At 39.8% G+C, this 18,413-nt stretch overlaps 2 protein-coding genes across 2 annotated transcripts; both read right to left on the minus strand.

Moving 5' to 3' along the window:
- Positions 1–1,841: 1,841 nt before the first annotated feature.
- On the minus strand, positions 1,842–6,042 carry LOC147325626 (bile salt-activated lipase-like). Its single transcript, XM_086300217.1, has 12 exons — positions 5,709–6,042; positions 5,045–5,577; positions 4,628–4,775; positions 4,272–4,391; positions 4,006–4,203; positions 3,766–3,896; positions 3,559–3,666; positions 3,315–3,429; positions 2,987–3,173; positions 2,640–2,843; positions 2,296–2,505; positions 1,842–2,182 (listed from the first exon to the last, which is right to left on the minus strand). Exons 2-12 carry the CDS (start codon positions 5,108–5,110, stop codon positions 1,999–2,001), a joined length of 1,671 nt encoding a protein of 556 aa, XP_086156343.1. The 5' UTR covers positions 5,111–5,577; positions 5,709–6,042; the 3' UTR covers positions 1,842–1,998.
- Positions 6,043–7,867: 1,825 nt separating this feature from the next.
- Positions 7,868–17,464, minus strand: gtf3c5 (general transcription factor IIIC, polypeptide 5). The gene is made up of 11 exons (XM_086300218.1): positions 16,600–17,464; positions 13,792–13,990; positions 12,890–13,085; positions 12,599–12,782; positions 12,163–12,267; positions 11,466–11,580; positions 11,221–11,301; positions 10,918–11,006; positions 9,688–9,770; positions 9,108–9,250; positions 7,868–8,334 (listed from the first exon to the last, which is right to left on the minus strand). The coding sequence occupies exons 1-11, from the start codon at positions 16,795–16,797 to the stop codon at positions 8,144–8,146; spliced, it is 1,584 nt and encodes a 527-aa protein (XP_086156344.1). The 5' UTR covers positions 16,798–17,464; the 3' UTR covers positions 7,868–8,143.
- Positions 17,465–18,413: the final 949 nt, after the last annotated feature.

An 18,413-nucleotide genomic window follows, 5' to 3' on the forward strand; every position in this document is an offset into this window, starting at 1 on the left:
CCACTGTTTAACATCGTCAAGGCAGCGTAATAAGAGCTGCGGTTGATCTGATCCTGATTTTAAAGGTAGATAAATCTGTAGATCATCCGCAAAGCAATGAAATGAAATGCTGTACCGCGAGAAGATGGAGCCCAATGGCAGCAAATAGAGTGCGAAGAGGGCGGGACCCAAAATAGAGCCTTGAGGAACGCCGTATTTAAGAGGAGCTAATTTGGAGTTGTGGGGGCCCATATTGACATAAATGAACCTTTCTGTCAAGTAGGAGCGAAACCACTGAAGGGCAGATCCTTTTAGGCCAGCATGCGATTCTAGCCGTGATAACAGGATGTCGTGGTCAACCGTGTCAAAAGCTGCTGACAAGTCCAACAGTAAAAGGGCAGCAGGGCTGCCAGAATCCATAGTTAAGAGAATATCGTTAAAAATCCTTAAAAGTGCTGTCTCAGTGCTATGTAATGATTTAAAACCAGATTGAAATTTTTCTGAAATCATATTAGAATCGAGGTGTGCCTGCAACTGTAGATAGACCACTTTCTCCAAAACTTTAGATAGAAAAGGAAGCTTTGAGATGGGCCTGTAATTAGACAGAACAGTTGGGTCCAGGTTTTGTTTTTTAAGAAGAGGCTGAACTACAGCTTGTTTAAAGCATAGTGGGACGCAGCCTGTAGTAAGGGACGTATTAATCAATTTCAGAATAAAAGGGCCAACAATATTAAAAGTGTTTTTGAGCAGACTCGGGGGAAGAGAATCAGAGGGGCAGTGTGATGATCTTAGGCCACTAACTATCGCGGTCAGGTCCTTAAGGGAAACGGGATCGAACTGCTCTAAGACAGCTGAACACACAGGTGGAGCACAATGAGACTAATATACATAACGTATCCTGATGTTTTTTCAAATGTAATATTCAACTCTTTTAATGTGTGTTTCTGGTCGGGTATTCTACAGGCCAAAGACTACAAGCCCAGGTCATCTCAAATTGGTTTCCAATTGAGTCCAATGTGCTTAAATGGCCTCCACAAAAACAAAACCTAAATCCAGTTGAGCACCTTTGGGATGTGCTAGAATAAGAGATGTGCATCATGCATTTGATGCTAATATTGCCGGCGCTGGAGGAGAAAATAAAATCCTACTAGCTGACACATTTCTTACACAAGTCAAATCGCTGTCTCCCTTCGTGACATAATAACAGGTGAATTATCTTTTAAGGATGAGGTGGCCAAATTTGCTGAGTGAGATACCCATTATGAATGTGGGCATTGGGAGGTGACATGATCGGTATCTGGGACCACAAAATCACTAAACACAGAAAAAAAGGAACCATTTCACTTTTTAAGAAGAGAAAAATATGAGGAACCGTAGAAAATTTAACCCAGTGTTAAAGCACTCTGAGCTGTATTGTCTCTTGTCCTGTCCTTGTTTATCTTACATAGATATAGTTAGTATTAGGGCCTTTTTATCTTTTTCATTTTATTTAAATTTTGTGAGTTATTATTTGTAATTTCTAGTTTTATATCTGTTGCAGATATTTTGATATTCTTATAAATGCACCATGGGCGGCTTTGGGTGAAATGGCATTTCGATTCGCTGTATACTGTGTATATTGTTGTATTAACAACATGAATTGAATTGAATTGAACTGGCCTTTGAGCTAAGGGTGCTTAAACTAACTTTGCAAGGTATGAAGCTATCATTAGCTTGCTAGCCCTTTTGTCTCCACATATTTAGAGCTTCAGGTGCAAATTCAAAAGTCATCTTTATTTAGCACATTTAAAGCACATCAAGTGTCTGCCAAAGTGCTGAACAGAGGGATAATATAATCAAAAAGAAAGAATTATAATAGATATGATGAAAACATTATAGAAACCCCTGATAGTTGATCAAATAAAACTAAGACAACCATATTTTCTCTAATATGTTTATTTTTCATGAACTAGCACTGATACTGATACTTTATTTAGATCTACATGTCTGCACATGTCCACAGTGAATAGTACATGCCCTTTATTCAGAGGTGACTGTGGGAAGGCTGGGCAGGATGCTGGTCCAGAAATGCACATAACGCAGCCTCATTTCCTGCCTTATGTAATTCTGGTTCATGTCAGAATTGATCTCCAGGAACTTTTCACCACTTCTGGTGAATGTTGGCCAGGTAGCAGGCACGGCTGAATCTCCCTTGTTAGGATCTCTGTTGATCAGAGAAATTGAAAACATCACTGATGTGTTTTTAATTTGTATTACAATAAGTGATTCAGTTGTTTGATTTCTTTGACGCAAAAATCTGTGTTTGCAGAATTATACCCAGTTTTGGCAAAGTTGGTCCAGTAGGAGATCAAATAGTCAGAGACACGGCGATGGCTTGGCCAGTATACAAGTGGTGAGCTGAAGGGCTTTCCAAACACGTACTGCAGGTCGTCAGCGTGGTCAGCTCCCATCCAGCTTGGGTAGGGCAATAAAGGACCGCCCAGAAGGTTGGGCTCAGAGAAGAGGTAGGAGTAGGTGCGACCAGTTCTTTGATGAGACAAAAAGAACAGGAAAATTAATGTGATGATAACTCCACCACTGCTAAAAAAATATGTATTTTTATTTCGTAAGTAATTAATTAGATAAACTGTGACATCTGTATTTCAAGGTCACATTCTCACGTGGCATGGTCAGCATGAAGATAAAGGGCAGCCTGTGTAGGAACCAGGAAAATGTAGTCTGTTTCAATATCAACAATGGTTTTCTTGATGGTATCCCAGGTGGGAAAACTTCCCCAATTTGAGGTATACGTGGAGTAGGCATTGTTCAGGCCAGACTCACCCTTCTCCTTTGTCAAGGCAGCCAAAAGCCTCCTCACATCGTTACTGCAATCAGAAAGAGAGAACTGATAAAATTCCTTACTGCCACCAAATCATGGTTTACCGTTTTGCGATGTGTAAGTTGTTTGAAATTGTTTCATGATGCAATTCCAAATCACTCCAAAGCTGATCAAAGCACTCAAACTCACGTAGGGGTGACAACCAGATCAAGGTTGACTGATGGAACATCAAAATTGGTGAACATATGCCCGTCCATGTTGTTGACTCCAGCAATGTAGTCAATTTCAGCTGCATTGTGGAACAAGTTGGAAGGATCGTCCGGCAAGAAATCACCATCGATCACAGGGGCTATCTCCAGGTTCAACACAAGGGGCTCTAAGATATGCACACAATCAGAAATCATTATATATATGCCAGAAATTGTGCAATAATTAGTATGAATATAATTTGGTGGGTAATTTAAGCAGAACTGTTTTCATCACGTATAAATTGGGTTTTGTGGAACGTAGTCCTTACGATCAGGTGAACTGAGCAAATTCACAGTTCCCGCCTTTGTTAGGGTCCCAGGATCAGTCATCTTCAGACAGGAAGCCATTCTGTTATCAGTTGGGCAGTTGACCTTCCGAGCAACCTGCAGAGTGGGTGCAAATTATCTGTAATTACCCCCATGTTTTATGCATGTTTCTATTATTATTTCCTTATTTGATCAAAAAAAAAAAAAAAAAGAAAAGTGGTTATATGTAAAGAAGCTGCTATGTACCTCCTCAGCAAACCTACGAGGGTTTCTGTTGAGTGCCCAGGGGCAAAGTGCCACCCCACTCTGGGAGATGGCTCTCCTGATGATCCCTTTATTGTGGGGAGTGAGAGTCTGTAGGTGGAATGTCAGGAGAAATACATATTTCACTATCTGCTTTGAAATGAGTTCCACCTATGGATAGATGGTCAGAAAAAGAACAAATACTCTCACCTGGAAGCTAACACTAACTCCACCTGCAGATTCTCCAAAGACGGTGATGTTGTCAGGGTCGCCTCCAAATGAGCGGATGTTTCTGTGCACCCAGGCGATGGCGGCCTGCTGATCCCACAAACCGTAGTTTCCTGAGGATTAAATATAATCAAGTTTGTAGAAAGAATCACTATTTAAATGGAAGTATTTCTGTATTGGCAGTCCAGCATGTACCAGGTTCTGTAAGATGTGTGTACCTACCAGGTAAATCAGAATCTCCAGTGCTCATGAAGCCCATAGGTCCCACACGGTACCCAAGTGTCACTACAATAACATTCCCTCTGTCTGCTATCTCCTTTCCATAGTACATGTAGTTATCCAGGTAGTAAGGCCCCATGGAGCCTCCAATCATGAAGCCTCCTCCGTAGATCCAAACCATGACAGGGAGACCAGAAGATACTAGAAGGATGAAGACAGTTAGCACTGGTCTAATTTAATATATAAACATTTTTGGCTTCTGTCTTTACCTGAGCTGCCATGAGGAACCCAAATGTTAAGGTACAGACAGTCCTCACTGCCTACGTAGCTATTCTGGAAGAAGTTCAGCTGAAGGCACTCGTCTCTGTACTGTGTGGCCTTTAGAACACCTGACCAGAAACACACATTAAAAGAGTAGTGTGTTATCATTTAAGATTACCATGAAGCATCAAGTATGTTATTATTACATATTTCTTCACACAGAGCTGGCCTTAGCGAATACTTATTTCACTTTGCAAGCAGAAGATGAAACATATTTAAAAGGAAATGAGCAGAAAAGGCTTCTGTGAGTTTCAAACATAATTGTTAAAGAGGTCAAATCTAGTGAAAAATGCTGTCCACCCACCTCCCCAACCAGGGTGACGCTTTGGTTTCTCAAACCTTCCAGGAATGTCAGCAAAGGGAATTCCCTTGAAGATGTCCATGGAACGGGATAATCCAAGACTAATTGTTTCACCCTCAACCATCCCTCCCTCAGTTTGCACCACGCCAAGCTACAGAGATTAAGGCAATAAATGGACTAAATATGTGAGCCATAAAAAAAGATGGATGTTTGGGTTTTTTACCACACTGATTAAATTGAGCACAATATGTTTCAATTTGAACACTTAGTGTAACAAAATTACACATGTTGTAATCACGCAGTCACAGCTGAATTATCAGTGCACAACCGAACTTGAAACATATTCTGCACAGTGAAACCTTTAGAGATATCCAAAAGAAAGTCTGTAAACATGAAAAATACATTTTATGTGATACTTACAGAGGCTGCAGAGGCCGTCTCCAGAAAAACAGCAACAGCAAACAAAATCCCCAGCTTCAGCATCATGATCAAGCTGTCAGAATTTCCCTGATTGTCAGCCAGACTTTTATAAAGGAACCAACATTGCACAACATCTGACCAACGTGGAGTCCGTGGCCCCTGGTTTTCTCACTGTTGAATAATATTTAACCACCTTGTATACACTACATCTTCCCCCAAACTTCCCCACATTTAACTAGAAAACCAAAATCGACTAAAAAGAATGGTTAATGGTAGTTATCATGAGTGTAAGGAAGAGGACTCCCTTACTGCATTTATTTATATTGTATTGTCTGTATAGCACTTTAGAGCACACCTTTCACTTTATTAAAAGCACCTTATCAAGCACTTTATGTAGCATTGCACTTTAAGCATGGATTTGCACACAAGAAGTTTAAATATTTATTGACTATTTATTGGGAATTTTAAAATCAGTTGGTGGCCTTGTTTCAGATCCTGCACAGCTGCTCCTCATCAAGGAATGTGGTGGTTGTCTGTCAGGAGAGAAGAATGGTGATTGAGATTGTGATTAAGGTTTACCAATAAGGAAAACTAATGCAAATGTGTGTGTGAAATCTAGGGAAAAGTGTTGCAAATAAGTGTTTGTAAGTTAATGATTACTCACCTTTCTTGCCTGTGTCCTCTTCAAGGTGTTTGGGCAAATGTTTCCCCGGGGGTCCAGACACCATTTAAAGGTTCCGGGAGAGACCATGGGTAAAGAGTGTGGTGAATCTTTTTGTGCTTGGGTTTCTGGGTTTTTATAATATTGGGTTTGGTGTAACATTAAAGTGTGAAGTATTTATTAATATGTAAATGTGAAAATGTATTTATGTATTTATTTATTCTTATTGATATATTGTATACTGTGGTGGAAGGTTGGGATTTAAGAATTTACCTGAGAGTGGAATAATGGTTAAGTCTGTGACAGCTGAACATATTTAAGGCTGCCAGTTGTCATTAGAGGATGGATTTTTGTGCTGTGAAGAAGCTCGACAAGTTAATTGTTGTAAGGAGAGCCATATAGCAAATAAATACTTTGTTCCACTACACTTGCCTTGGTCTGTCTCACTGTGTTTCCAGCCGCTAAGGGCTGCCCTGTTACAATGAGACATCTCTTTTAATGTCTGCTCTAATAAGTAGGTAAGCTATTTATAATTATTTATAAATATACAATAAAATTACAAATGATAAACAAGGAGCACAAATACTTTTATTCTTAGTCAACAGAAAAACTAATTCCGATACATACTCGTGAAAATTAGCTGGAGTTAACTGGTGTTATTAAAATCTTTCTTGGGGAAAAAAAAGAAAAATAGTCTCTTTTTATTTTATGTTCTGCACTTCTTCTATTTGCAGGTTTTCTCTACATCTAAAGAATATCTGGAGGTGCAGATGCCACCAATATTGTGTTTGGCTTGTATTTAGTTTAAATACTTCAAAAACTTCAAAAACAGTCAGTGTATTAAAAAAGGAATACCATGACACAATATATATCTGTTTTTCCTTACTTATCATCTGATACTCAGACTGTGTCTTGCCTTAACCTTTAACCTCTAACCACTTGGCTTGGAAAGGAAAAGTGGGCAGGAGAATTGCAAAGGAAAAGACAAGGCGTATGCTGAGAATCAGAACAGCCTTACACTAGTATCTCCTTAACAGGGTGAAAACTATACAGAAGATAGACTACAAAACATGCATGTGACTTCACCATAACGTGTTCAACCCCCCTTTTTTTCAGTGTTGGTCGTATAAACAAGAACAGCCAAATATTCCTTAATTTCAAAGGTTAAAATTTTAAAAAAGAAGGAACATTCAGGGCCACATGAACTGACAGCAGCAGCACCACAAAACCAGCTTTTGACATTGGAAAGCTGCTGGATTTACTAGAACGCCACAGTGTCAGTTTTATGACTGAAAGTTGTGAACAGAGATGTTTTGGTGGCTGGTCTCATGCATATGTATTTGTAAGAGTTTCACTTTCAGGACAAGAATTAACGTGATTGTGATATTTGCTGCTAAAAGAGTTTATTTCTAGGAGCGGGAGATGAAGTCATCAGGACCAGGTCCTAAACGGCACTTTGCTTGGATGGCTGAAAGCCGCGCGCGTGGTGCCAAAACGTTCGCCCTAAAACGCTTCACTTATTCCTCAGGCTGAGTGTCTAGACACAAGCCCCACTTACTCTCCGTCAGAAACACTGGGAGTTTCACTGGGACAAAAATGAACTGAATTGAGCTTTTTTTCTTGGCATTGCGCACCCAGCGAGCTGCTTTTCTCTGCTGAATCTGTAACAAATAGGAGTGTCAGCCTTCTCACATTTATCTGAATTGCCAGCAGAAGTGTCAGGAGTGTCTTTGACTACAGCTTAAGAGAAACTGCTTTTTGGGGCTCCTCTATTTACCCAAAATGCCTGAACATATTTAGAAAAAAAAAGAGATCCACAAAAACAGTACAAGTACAGGACCAAAGTTCATGTTGTTCTTCAGTGTTTTGCAGTTCATAGTTCAAATTGAACACTCTAAATATTTTATTCATGTACTTTCTGAGTGCCTTGTTCAGTAAAAACAAACAAACAAAAAAAACTTAAAACAGGAGACTGGAACAGTGTTGTTTGGTTTGAATCTCAATTTTGGGCCTTACGGTCGAAAATTCAAAATTCAATTTGTAGTCGTTTGTTGCAAATTTTAAGTAATTACCCGTTTATTAGTTACTTTGCTATCTTTTTTTTAAATCTTTAATTTAATACGCCTAAAGGAGGAAGACCACAACAACAGGACATGGCATCTGGCGATTTTTAATGTTGGTTATGAATGTTATTTGGTCAGAAAAACTGAACCTTTATTTGTGTCCATGGTGAACTCCAGTTATACTGTAACTAACAAAAATGTCAATTTAAACGCAAACACAAACGGTTTCTCTACATTAACAGCAAAGGGAACACAACTATTACACAAACCTTTCAAAAGAACATAATTTCTTTATTTACACGGTCACATTTTTAAAGAAACTGATGACACAACATATTAACAGTCAAATTTATGTCAACACGTGGTTTTATTGTGTTACATGTAATCTAAAATTTCGGTCTCCATCTCATTTTCACTTCCTTCAGATGGCTGAAATTCATCTTCCTCATCCTCCTCTTCATCCTCCCTATTCTCATACTCCCCCACTTCATCTTCCTCCTCCTCTGCATAAACATCTTTTACGCTTTGGCCTTTACGTCTTCGTCTTTTGGGTAATTCCGGCAGCACTGAAGGACAAACAGAACAAAAAGCCAAAACCAAAAAGTAAAAAGTGGGTGCCAGGTGGTCTTGTTCATGACTCATTTACTTCAAATACTGAAAATAGTCATTGTTAAGTTTTGTCTATGAGTTTTGGTTTGTCATGATAATCCATAATCAGTGCTTCAAAATGTTAGTGCACAAACAAACAGGTTTATTTTTAGGGTAGCATGTTAGCATTTTTCTATTAGAACAACGCAGGGCATCAATGTTTCTGCAGGAATTGTGACTCCAATCATGGAACCAAAAACATAAAAAGTTGACCTACTATCAAAGAAAACATTAATGGATAACAAGAGCTGCTAAAACCAATTTTGCTCGAAACATGGATGTTTTTTTTTTAAAGATTTATTGTTGGCATTTTGCAGATATTGGATAGTGACAGAAAGAGAAAGGTGCCCAGCAAAGGTGCCTGGGCTGCAATCTCAGTTGGACCACCGGTTGACTAACGTTAATATCTGAACATAGTTCAGTCCATCCAGTTGTTGTTCACACTCTTTTACTTAAAACTAGACTATGTAACTGGAGTAGCTGCTGGTCATAAGTAGGCTTAGAGGGAAAAAACTTTGCAGCTAATGAATAGAGAAGAGCAAAGAAAACTATCAGGTGAGAAACTAAACTAAAAGCAGGGCATGATTTGGAGTAAAAGTAAAACAAGTTCTGGGTGCACACTGTGTCAAGTTAACATACTCTAATGATCAAGGCGGTTACACAGTAATAAGCGTCACAACTTTTTCCTTACCTGGCTTCTGCGCTCTGATCACCGCCTTGATCATGGCTGAGATCATGTCCCTCAGCTTGTCTGTGGTGCCAACGACACACCAGCCGTCACGCTCGTCACAGTGCTGCTCGTTTCCGTTGTTCTGCTCGATCTCCTTTTGGATGCTGCAAAATGGCAAACGCTTACATTAGTCATTCTAATGGAACCACGACATATTTGATAAATCCACCAGATAATTAAAATGCTACACTGGATACTTTAAAATAATAAAATCTTATTCATTGTTGCTCCTGTTATGTATTCATAAAAAATAATTTCACAGAATCGTACATTCATGTTTTCCTCCCTATTAACATTAGCACATCTTGCTATCTTCTCTTATCCCACCAAAAACAGAAACAGCCAGCACTTCGGAGTATACAAAATATATCTGAAAAGCAGTTAAATCTACTCTTTGAGAATCTTTAGATAACAACATTTTTAGGAGTTAGGTGAAAGGACCTGTGGAAAACCCAGACATCAGTTTGATCAACTTTATTTAGATGAAAAATGATGACAGATGCGAGTAGATATGACCGTTATGAACATTACTGTGTATTACCTTTCCACATCCAAATCACAGACCTGGTAAAACATTTGTCTGTGAGGAGGCAGCATGCCCTCTCTGAAAATGTAGGATGATTCCTGTGGAGATGAAACAGAGGACACAGACAGCTTCTCCATTACTTTTTTTGCAAGACAGCTTGCATTTAAACTGTCATTAAATGCCTTTGTAGCTTCAGGCATTTTCACTATCATGCTATAGAAATGTCAATGTGTTCAAAAAAAGAAAAAAAAAAAGATTTCAATAAATGAACAGAATATACAGCACTGGGCTAAAGTTTTGATCCACCCCTCATTTCCTTTTGAGTGTCATCTGTAAAACACGGTGGCGTCTCTGTCATTATTTGGGGCTGCATTTCAGCCAGTGGTGTCTTGTCAAAACTGACTGAATTATAAACACAGAAATGCGTGTTTAGATTTTAATCCAACATGCAGTGGGATCTGGAAAGTATCCAACTGACAGCAGTTCGGTTTTCAGCATGATCCCCGACCCACTTCCAAACAGTAAAAGAATACCTGGATAGAAAATCATGTCATGGATTGGCCTCCCCAGAGCTGTTTCAGTCTTTAAATGCTGTATGTATTTCAAGCGAAATGTAAAGAAATAAGGCATGGCTTCAGACTCAAGACCTTTGCACAATACTGTAAACTCTGGCCATACAATCATGAAATTCATCCCATCATATATTCTTTTTTAAGCATGCTTCTAGAAGAATACTCAGGGTCCCATGAAGAAGGAGAGCTTTAATTCATGTTGGGTTCAATTTAGTTCTATTTACAAAGCCCCAGTTTACAACAATGGTCACCTCACAGTGCTTTATATTCTAAAGACACAAAAATAGAGAGAATTTCAAAATGAAAAATCCCCTCCCCATCCTGCAAGAGGTTTGTTTAACAGGAAGACACGGCAGAAAAACTAGGTTCAAGGCTCTGACTGGATGGGGAACAATATAACGGAAAATATGAACATATAAAAAACAATTAACAAGCAGCACCAAACACAACTTCTGAGAGAGCAGACAAAACCTACTGACTATCAACAGAGGCTTATAAAAACACGAGGAGTAAAATGAGGGGAATGAAGGAGAAGTACATCATGGGAAGCGTACCTCATCAAGCCTAAATATAAGTGTTATCAAAAATGTTTTTTTAAAGCCTGATATTGTAACTATAGAAGGTGTGTGTGCTTAAAACATCTGGCATGTTTGCTCTGATAATGGTCACTGACCTTCAGCTGGTATGTGACTGGAGCTGGATCTCGACTGCTGCTGGGACCCTCCTGAGTGGGAAGATCCATCACACTAGCTGGCTGGGGTGCTGGGGAAAAAAGGACAGCACAACACTGAATAGAGCAATGACTTCATTTACTAACTTAGTAACAAGGTTACTTTTAAAACACTTGAGTCTTGACAATTCATACACTGCACTCACCGCTCTCCCTTTTGTGTGAATATATGTGCAAATCAGAGGCTCTGATAGGCTCACAAATAATATTTGTGTGCATTATCCTCCATACTTCTAAAACACTTACCCGACTTGTTTAATGTGTTTGGCAGACTGTAGTTCAGGGAGCTTCTCTTGGCTTTTATTGGTATGTTGGATAGCAAGTAGCCTAAAAATGGGAACAAATGAAATCAAAAATGCTCATCATAACAAACTAGCTGATTTTGCAAAATGACTAAATTGCTCAAGTTTGTTTTTTGCCCTTTTGAAACACAAACGCTGATGTTAAATGTAGAAAAAGTTTCAACAGAAACGGAGAAATCCTGCTCTCACCGTGCTTGGAGCTACAACGGATCCTGAAATCCAGCATCTGATATTTTTTGGCCTCTGGGGTCTTTCGGGGATCGTAGCCGAGCTTCACCCACAGGCTTCTCCACGGCCCTGTCACCTACATACAAAAAGTCTACCTATGTTAATCTCTTTTTACAGGAAATGAGAGACTGCACAAGTCTCTCATCCAGCAGATGGACATAATAATATCAACAAAAGCATGTAATCTAGTAATCTTTATTACTTTTGAGCATTTATTTTTTAGGACTTGTGGCATTTTAGGCTTTGACTTGATTCAATGTTGTATAGTAAATGGATATTACTTATTCAGTGTCATATTAAATAAGTCATAGCCTTAAACCAATGGCTAAACTTTTAGCCAAATAGGGAAATGTAAAGTAAACTATTATAGCTAAATTACCTCTAAGCTTAAATTCACCCTACAAATATAAATTCTGCTTATTGCTATGCAGTAAATTAAATATTAATAGGTTAAATTTGTCTTTTTAAGTATTTCATTCACTACACAGTTGTATAAGTGTACATTCTTATTCATGACAATATCACTGGTATTTGATTAAAATGGAAGCAAACACAGACATTTCTAAGATTTTAGGGCAGACTGAGTAAGTACAGCAGATTTTTTTAATTAAAATTTCAATATTTCAAAACACCTGAGTGAAGTCGTTGATAACCTCACCATGTAGTAGGCATAGAAGGGCAGCAGCAGCTTCAGTTTATCAGGGTGGAGGTTGATGTTGGCTTTGACTGCGTTCCGTGACCAGATGGGCCGGCTCTCAAACATCTAGGTGCAAAGTATTTTGAGATTAGATAATAACCAAACATGATGGAAAGCAATATTTATGTAACATTATATAAAAGATAGCCTTGTAACATTTTGCTATTTTGGAGAGAAAACTGCTGATTATTGTTGGTTGACCTGCGCTTCTGAAATCAGGTGATGGAAAATGAACAAAAATACCAGTAGATGCAGATTGTGAGCCAAAAAACACAACAAGACAGAGTTTTCAAAGTGTCCGAGCAGATGTAAATACAGCTGTGCAATCTCCCCTCAGTTCCTGCGCTTATCAACTAGTGACCCTTGCAATCAGAGTGTGGCTGAGTGCTGGACACACCTTTTTCAGCTGCTCTTCAGCCTTCTTGTCACACTCATTCATGCAGATTCGCTTCCAGGTCACTTTAGCTGCCTCGAGGCACTCTGCAGGCACGACGGGATCAGTGAAGCTGACAAAAATGGCGTTGTGGGGCCGGCCAGCGCGATTTAAACCAATGAAATTCTTACTGTCACCTGGCATTTGGCTACAAACGCAAAAAAGAGGTGAAATATTATAGGTATCACCCTGAAACTAAAGATCGATAAAGGCTTCCCAATATTGCTGTTTGGGGGTTTACAGTGGTTTACTAACTTTAGATGGACGTCAGGCCGATAGAAATAATCCACGGGACTGTCGAGGCGTGAGAAGATGGGTGGGGGGAGAAAGTAAGGCATGGGCTGCTCAAAGAACTCTTGACTCTCGGGTTTGCGGAGGATGATTTTGTCATACAAAGACGTATGTTTTCCACCTTCTGAATGCACAGCGAGGCACTGGAAGTCTGCCAGCCCTGCAAACGGCAAACATCAGAACAAACATTGTCACTTGCATTATTTGTACTTTTTCTGATACGCTGTCATCTTCTGTCTGAGATCAAACCACCCTGTGACAGAAAGCATTGCCATGCTGGAATTTAAGACAAAGGGATTGAGGGCATGGACATTTTTCGCTTTCAGAAGTGTGGCATGCCAGAAACCACTGCCTAAAACAAGTTAATATGATGTTTGGTAAGATCATGGGAGGGTCCCCGTGTCAAGACAATATATAATATAATTCCCACAGATGTGACCCCCCATTACTGAATTTCATTGAAAGAAAAAAAAAAGAAATTCTGCGCCCAATAAATTGCACCGATAATCTTCATATTTCATCTCCTTGTTTCATGTGCTGGCATTTGATGTCTGAAGCAATCTTCCTAAGTTGTCTAAAACAAAAAGTAAATAAATAAATCTGCCATTTGGCCACTGGAGGGCACTGTAGTAAACATGTACAGCATCAGTCAAACTGGATTTCCTTTGATTGTTTAAATTCTCACTTTTAACATGATCAAGATGCCACATCGGTAAGATCATCATGACTAAATTACGTATAAACTGTATGAGGAACGAATAAATATTAGAGATTCTTAAAAAAGTGAAACCAAACATTGAAAGAGGACCAAAGGCGAACAAAATTAACACTTTATTATGCTACAGGTGGATAACTGAGAGACACACCCGTGAATTTGTATGTGGTTCCAATGACTCCGAGCATGTCCATGTGGATTTCAGCATCCTTGGGGTCATTTTTTCGCGCCCGCCGTCGCACTCTGAGGAGGAGGTTGCCTGATGAGACGCGGTTTCCGTACAGTGAGTGACAGAAAGGGTCTTGGGGCCGGTAACGCAGCTCGAGACGCTTGCTGGGGTTGGAATAGGTCTGTGGGATTAATGGGAAATAAAGGGTACAGGTATTAACCACAAAAGTGAGAAAGATTTGAGTATCAGTTAATTACCCACAAAAAAAAAAACAATTTAACATGCAAAATAGACAATACATTTTAAATAAAACAGCTCTCCCCTCCAATCCCACAAAGCTACAACCAAGGGCAGGAACGTATGTTTCATATGTTTTATGAAATATTTAAACTTCAAAGAAATTTAAATACCAACTTGTTATTTGTGTATCTCAGTGGAGCACAGCATTCAAATTTCTCTGTTTCAACCTATGGGAGCCAGTGCACCTGGCTGTAATTAAGCCAGGTTGCAGGAGAGGGCGCTCATGAGAAAGTCTTCAAAGGATTGGAGCTAAAGAAGGTAAAAGGCAAAATAATTCTAATAATTTGTGCTAATTGTTTGGGTAACAATTTACGAATGGCCTTCCTCCCTTCGTGACAGCTTTTTTATCTGGAAGGTTAAAAATGTTAAAATGTTGTTGTTATAATCATAAAGATGGAAAAACAACTGGTGTTACAGTTTATTGCCTTTCCACTGTGATCCTAGGTTCTGGTGGTCATGAATGAGCTTTTCCTCATTCAGCAGATGTAGATTAGATTAGAGATTAGATGAAACTTTATTAATCCCTCGGGTGGGTTCCTCCGGAAAATTCAGTTTCCAGTAGCAAAGCACCGAAAGAAGTTGCAAGTTACAGATACATTAAGGGGAATGAGAGTAAGGATATAAGCATAAATACACCATATATACACATATATAGATACAGAATATACAATATGGATAAACAGGATTGCTCATTTGAGTGAGTATATTGCACAGTGATTATTGCACAGTCAAATATAAGAATAAAAACAAAACAAAAACCAAATATTGCAAATATTGCACAGTGTAGAAAAGCCCCTACAACTCAGTTGTTCCCCCCTCCTTTGTCCTCCTGTTTCCCCTCCCTCTCCCCTCCAGTGAGGAGTTAAACAGTCTGATGGCGTGTGGGACAAAGGAGTTTTTAAGTCTGTTGGTTTTTGACTTTGGGAGAAGCAGCCTGTCGCTGAATAGGCTCCTCTGATTGTTTACGACCGTGTGCAGAGGATGCCCGGCATTGTTCATAATGTCCATCAGTTTCTTTAAGGTCCTCTTCTCTGCCACTGTCACCAGAGTGTCCAGCTTCATGCCGACCACAGAGCTAGCCTTCCTGATTAGTTTCTCCAGCCTGGATGAGTCCTTCTTTGCTGTGCTGCTCCCCCAGCACGCCACGCCATAGAAAAGGACTCCTGCGACCACTGACTGGTAAAACATCCTCAGGAGCTTCCTGCAGATGTTGAAAGACCTCAGCCTCCTGAGGAAGTACAGTCGGCTTTGGCCTTTTTTATACAGGTGCTGCGTGTTGCATGTACTGAATGAGGAAAAGCTCAGACACATTGTTGCAATGAATCTTTTTTTCTTCTTAAAATATCTCAGGCTGCCCTTCATCTGTTTTGTTAATGGTTCAGTCATTAAGGCATCAAACTCATTTAACAGGGAATAATACCTTCTGATGACTGGCAAATTTTAGTGGAGTTGAAAAATAGGATTTTTTTTTTTTTTTTTTTTACTTAGGCTCATGTTTTATATGCATACACATATACTCACTGGTTGTGTTCAACTGCTCATCTAATCAGCCAATCACATGGCAGCAACTCAAACAGTAATTCAAACAACTGCTCATTACAACCATGTTTTGCAGAAGAGCATCAATGAATGCAAAACACATCGAACTCTGAAGCAAATGAGCTATGGGAGCAGAAGACCACACCTGATGCCACTACTATCATCTAAGAACAGGAAATTGAGGTTATGGTTCACACATTGTCACAGAAATTGAACAACAGATGACTGGAAAACTGTCTCCGGCAAGATTCTGATGTGACGGTCCATGTCACAAAGCTCAAAGATCATCTAAAATTGGTTTCACTGCACTGAAATGGGCTCTACAGTAAGCAGAAGTCAATCCAAAAGAGCAGCTTTGCATGTGGTGCAACAGGAGATTTGCATCATGAATGTGACGCTGACAAATCTGCAACAGTGTGATGCTATCATACCAATATGGACCAAAATCTCTGAGGACTATATCCAGCAGCGTGTTTAATGTATGGCACAAACTATTAAAGCAGTTCTGAAGGTAAAAGGGGGTCCAACCATGTACTATCAAGGTGTAGATGGTTCATTACATGTGAAAATGTGGAGGTTTTCAGGACACACGTTTACGTCTTTACATTTAATATAGAAAGAGTAAATTATAGGGAGGTGTGGCCAGCTTGATTTTAAACTGGAACTGTATAGGAGACCCAGCCCTAAAATGCGTTTTACAGCGCTGATCCAAAGCCTGAAAAGATCCCGATTTTCCTCACAGACCACTTGAATTACAAAATGCTGAAAGACTGTAACTGATATAGTTTAAAACACCAAGTAAATAAAGCGATACATCAAATAAAGCGATGTATTTAAGTTACAATGTTTAAAAAAATGAAAATATATTTTCTATGCGCTCATTAGCCGACACAATGGTTTTCAAAATAAAAGCCCGAGACTGATCTGTGTCCCAGCTTACTTTCCGCTTACTTTTGTTACTTTTTGTTCACCACCCAAAGTGGCCAGCATCCTGTCCGCGCTGCTGAAGACCCCCGGATACTCCACACACACCAACTTCTTGTCCTGGAGCTCCACGGTGGACGAGCTTCCCGGGACATCCTCGTGTTCGGCGGGAAACGTCAGCTCTTTGAGAGTAAAATCCAGCTTCGCGTCCCTCATATCCGCCATACTGACTCCTTAGCTGACTAAAAATTAAGAGTAATGTAATGAACCAACTACTTTAGCCAAAAAGAACACGAAAGAAAACACATCTAACTCCTGCACCAACAGCCGTACGAGCATGTGTTCAAGTCCAAAATAACTCCGGGCGGAAACACTTCAGCACGCATGACGTTCCGGTAGCCTTTCAAAATCAGGACTCAAGAAGTTTATTGTCATTTTGTATGGTGTAACCTAGGCAAAAACGAAATAGTGTTTCTCGCCAGCGTCTACAGTGCAATAAACAATACAGTTTAAAAAAGAATAAGCTTAAAAAGAGCAGTAAAAAATTGCAACAATGGGTATGGATAAATGACATAAAATCTAAGTTATAAAACAAACTCAAGTCACATTCATTTGGGTAGGTAGAAGCAGTCCTTTCACAGAAAGGGATGGTTAAATTAGGTAGTCTGTGTGTCTGTGTGCATGCGTGCGGGGGCATTACAGTCCCTTTGTGGACCTCATAGTGTAGCTGTGTGAATAGCTGAGTGGGTGGGGAGGGGGCACAGTCTGTTTATCACTCTCACAGCTTGTGCAAAGAACCCTTCCAGCATCCTGGTGGTTCTGCAGCTGATGCTCCTGTACCTCTTGTCAGACGGCAGGAGGTAGAACAGGCTATGCGAGGGGTGGTGGGGGTCTCTGATGATGGAGATAGCTCTGCATATGCAGTGCTGTTTGTAGATCTCCTCCAGAGACGAGAGAGGGACACCAACAATCCTCCTGGTAGTCTTAACAATCCTATTGAGTTGACACTTCCCATAGGACTTGCAATTGTCAAACCAATATGTAAAACTTTGTGTTAGGATGTTTTCAATGGTGTGAGGTGAAGTGTGGAGAATCCTGCTTTTCTGAGTCTCCTGAGGGAGTAGAGACGCTTTGTGCTTTTTTGATAACTGCTGCGGTGTTAATGGAAAAGGACGGGTCATCAGCTAGGTGTACACCCAGGAACTTAACACTGCTGACCCTCTCGACAGCAGCACCATCTATGATGAGGTCTGTGTGGTGATCTCTGCCAGACTTTATGAAATCGATCACCATCTTCTTTGTTTTGTCCACATTGATGGTGAGCTTGTGGGATCTACACCACACTTCCAGCTGCTCCATTTCCATTCTATAGGCAGACTCATCATTGTCAGTGATGAGACCAACCACAGTTGTGTTGTCTGCAGACTTCACAATGTTTGTTGTGATTTATAAGTACACACCACTGAATTTATAAGTACACAGTGGTGTGTACTTATAAATTCATTTTAAACAACTTAAAATCCCATAACAACACTATAAATACAAGCTTTTTTCAGCCTCTTTTTTTTTTTTTTTTTGCCTGTCCCGTTTGGCTCTTTTGCCATCAGAATTGTTGTCTAAAAGGCAAAGAAAGATGCCCAACGGATTTACTTTACCAAATTGACCATCCCAGCCTTGCCGTAATGGTCCATTTGATTCACCTTTTATTGTTTATTTTATTTTCACTTGCTGAATACGGGACAGACTTGACTGGGGGAAAGAAAGGGAAGAAAGAAAGAGGGAAAGAGAGACAGCTGAGAAGAGGGACGGGGGAGAAGGGCAAAAGACAAAAACCAACAGAA

This window comes from Aulonocara sp. 'chitande type north' Nkhata Bay, linkage group LG7, assembly GCF_057382095.1.
Source record: "Aulonocara sp. 'chitande type north' Nkhata Bay isolate Kocher_YH1m ecotype deep benthic linkage group LG7, A_spYH_male_GT1.1, whole genome shotgun sequence".
NCBI lineage: Eukaryota > Metazoa > Chordata > Actinopteri > Cichliformes > Cichlidae > Aulonocara > Aulonocara sp. 'chitande type north' Nkhata Bay.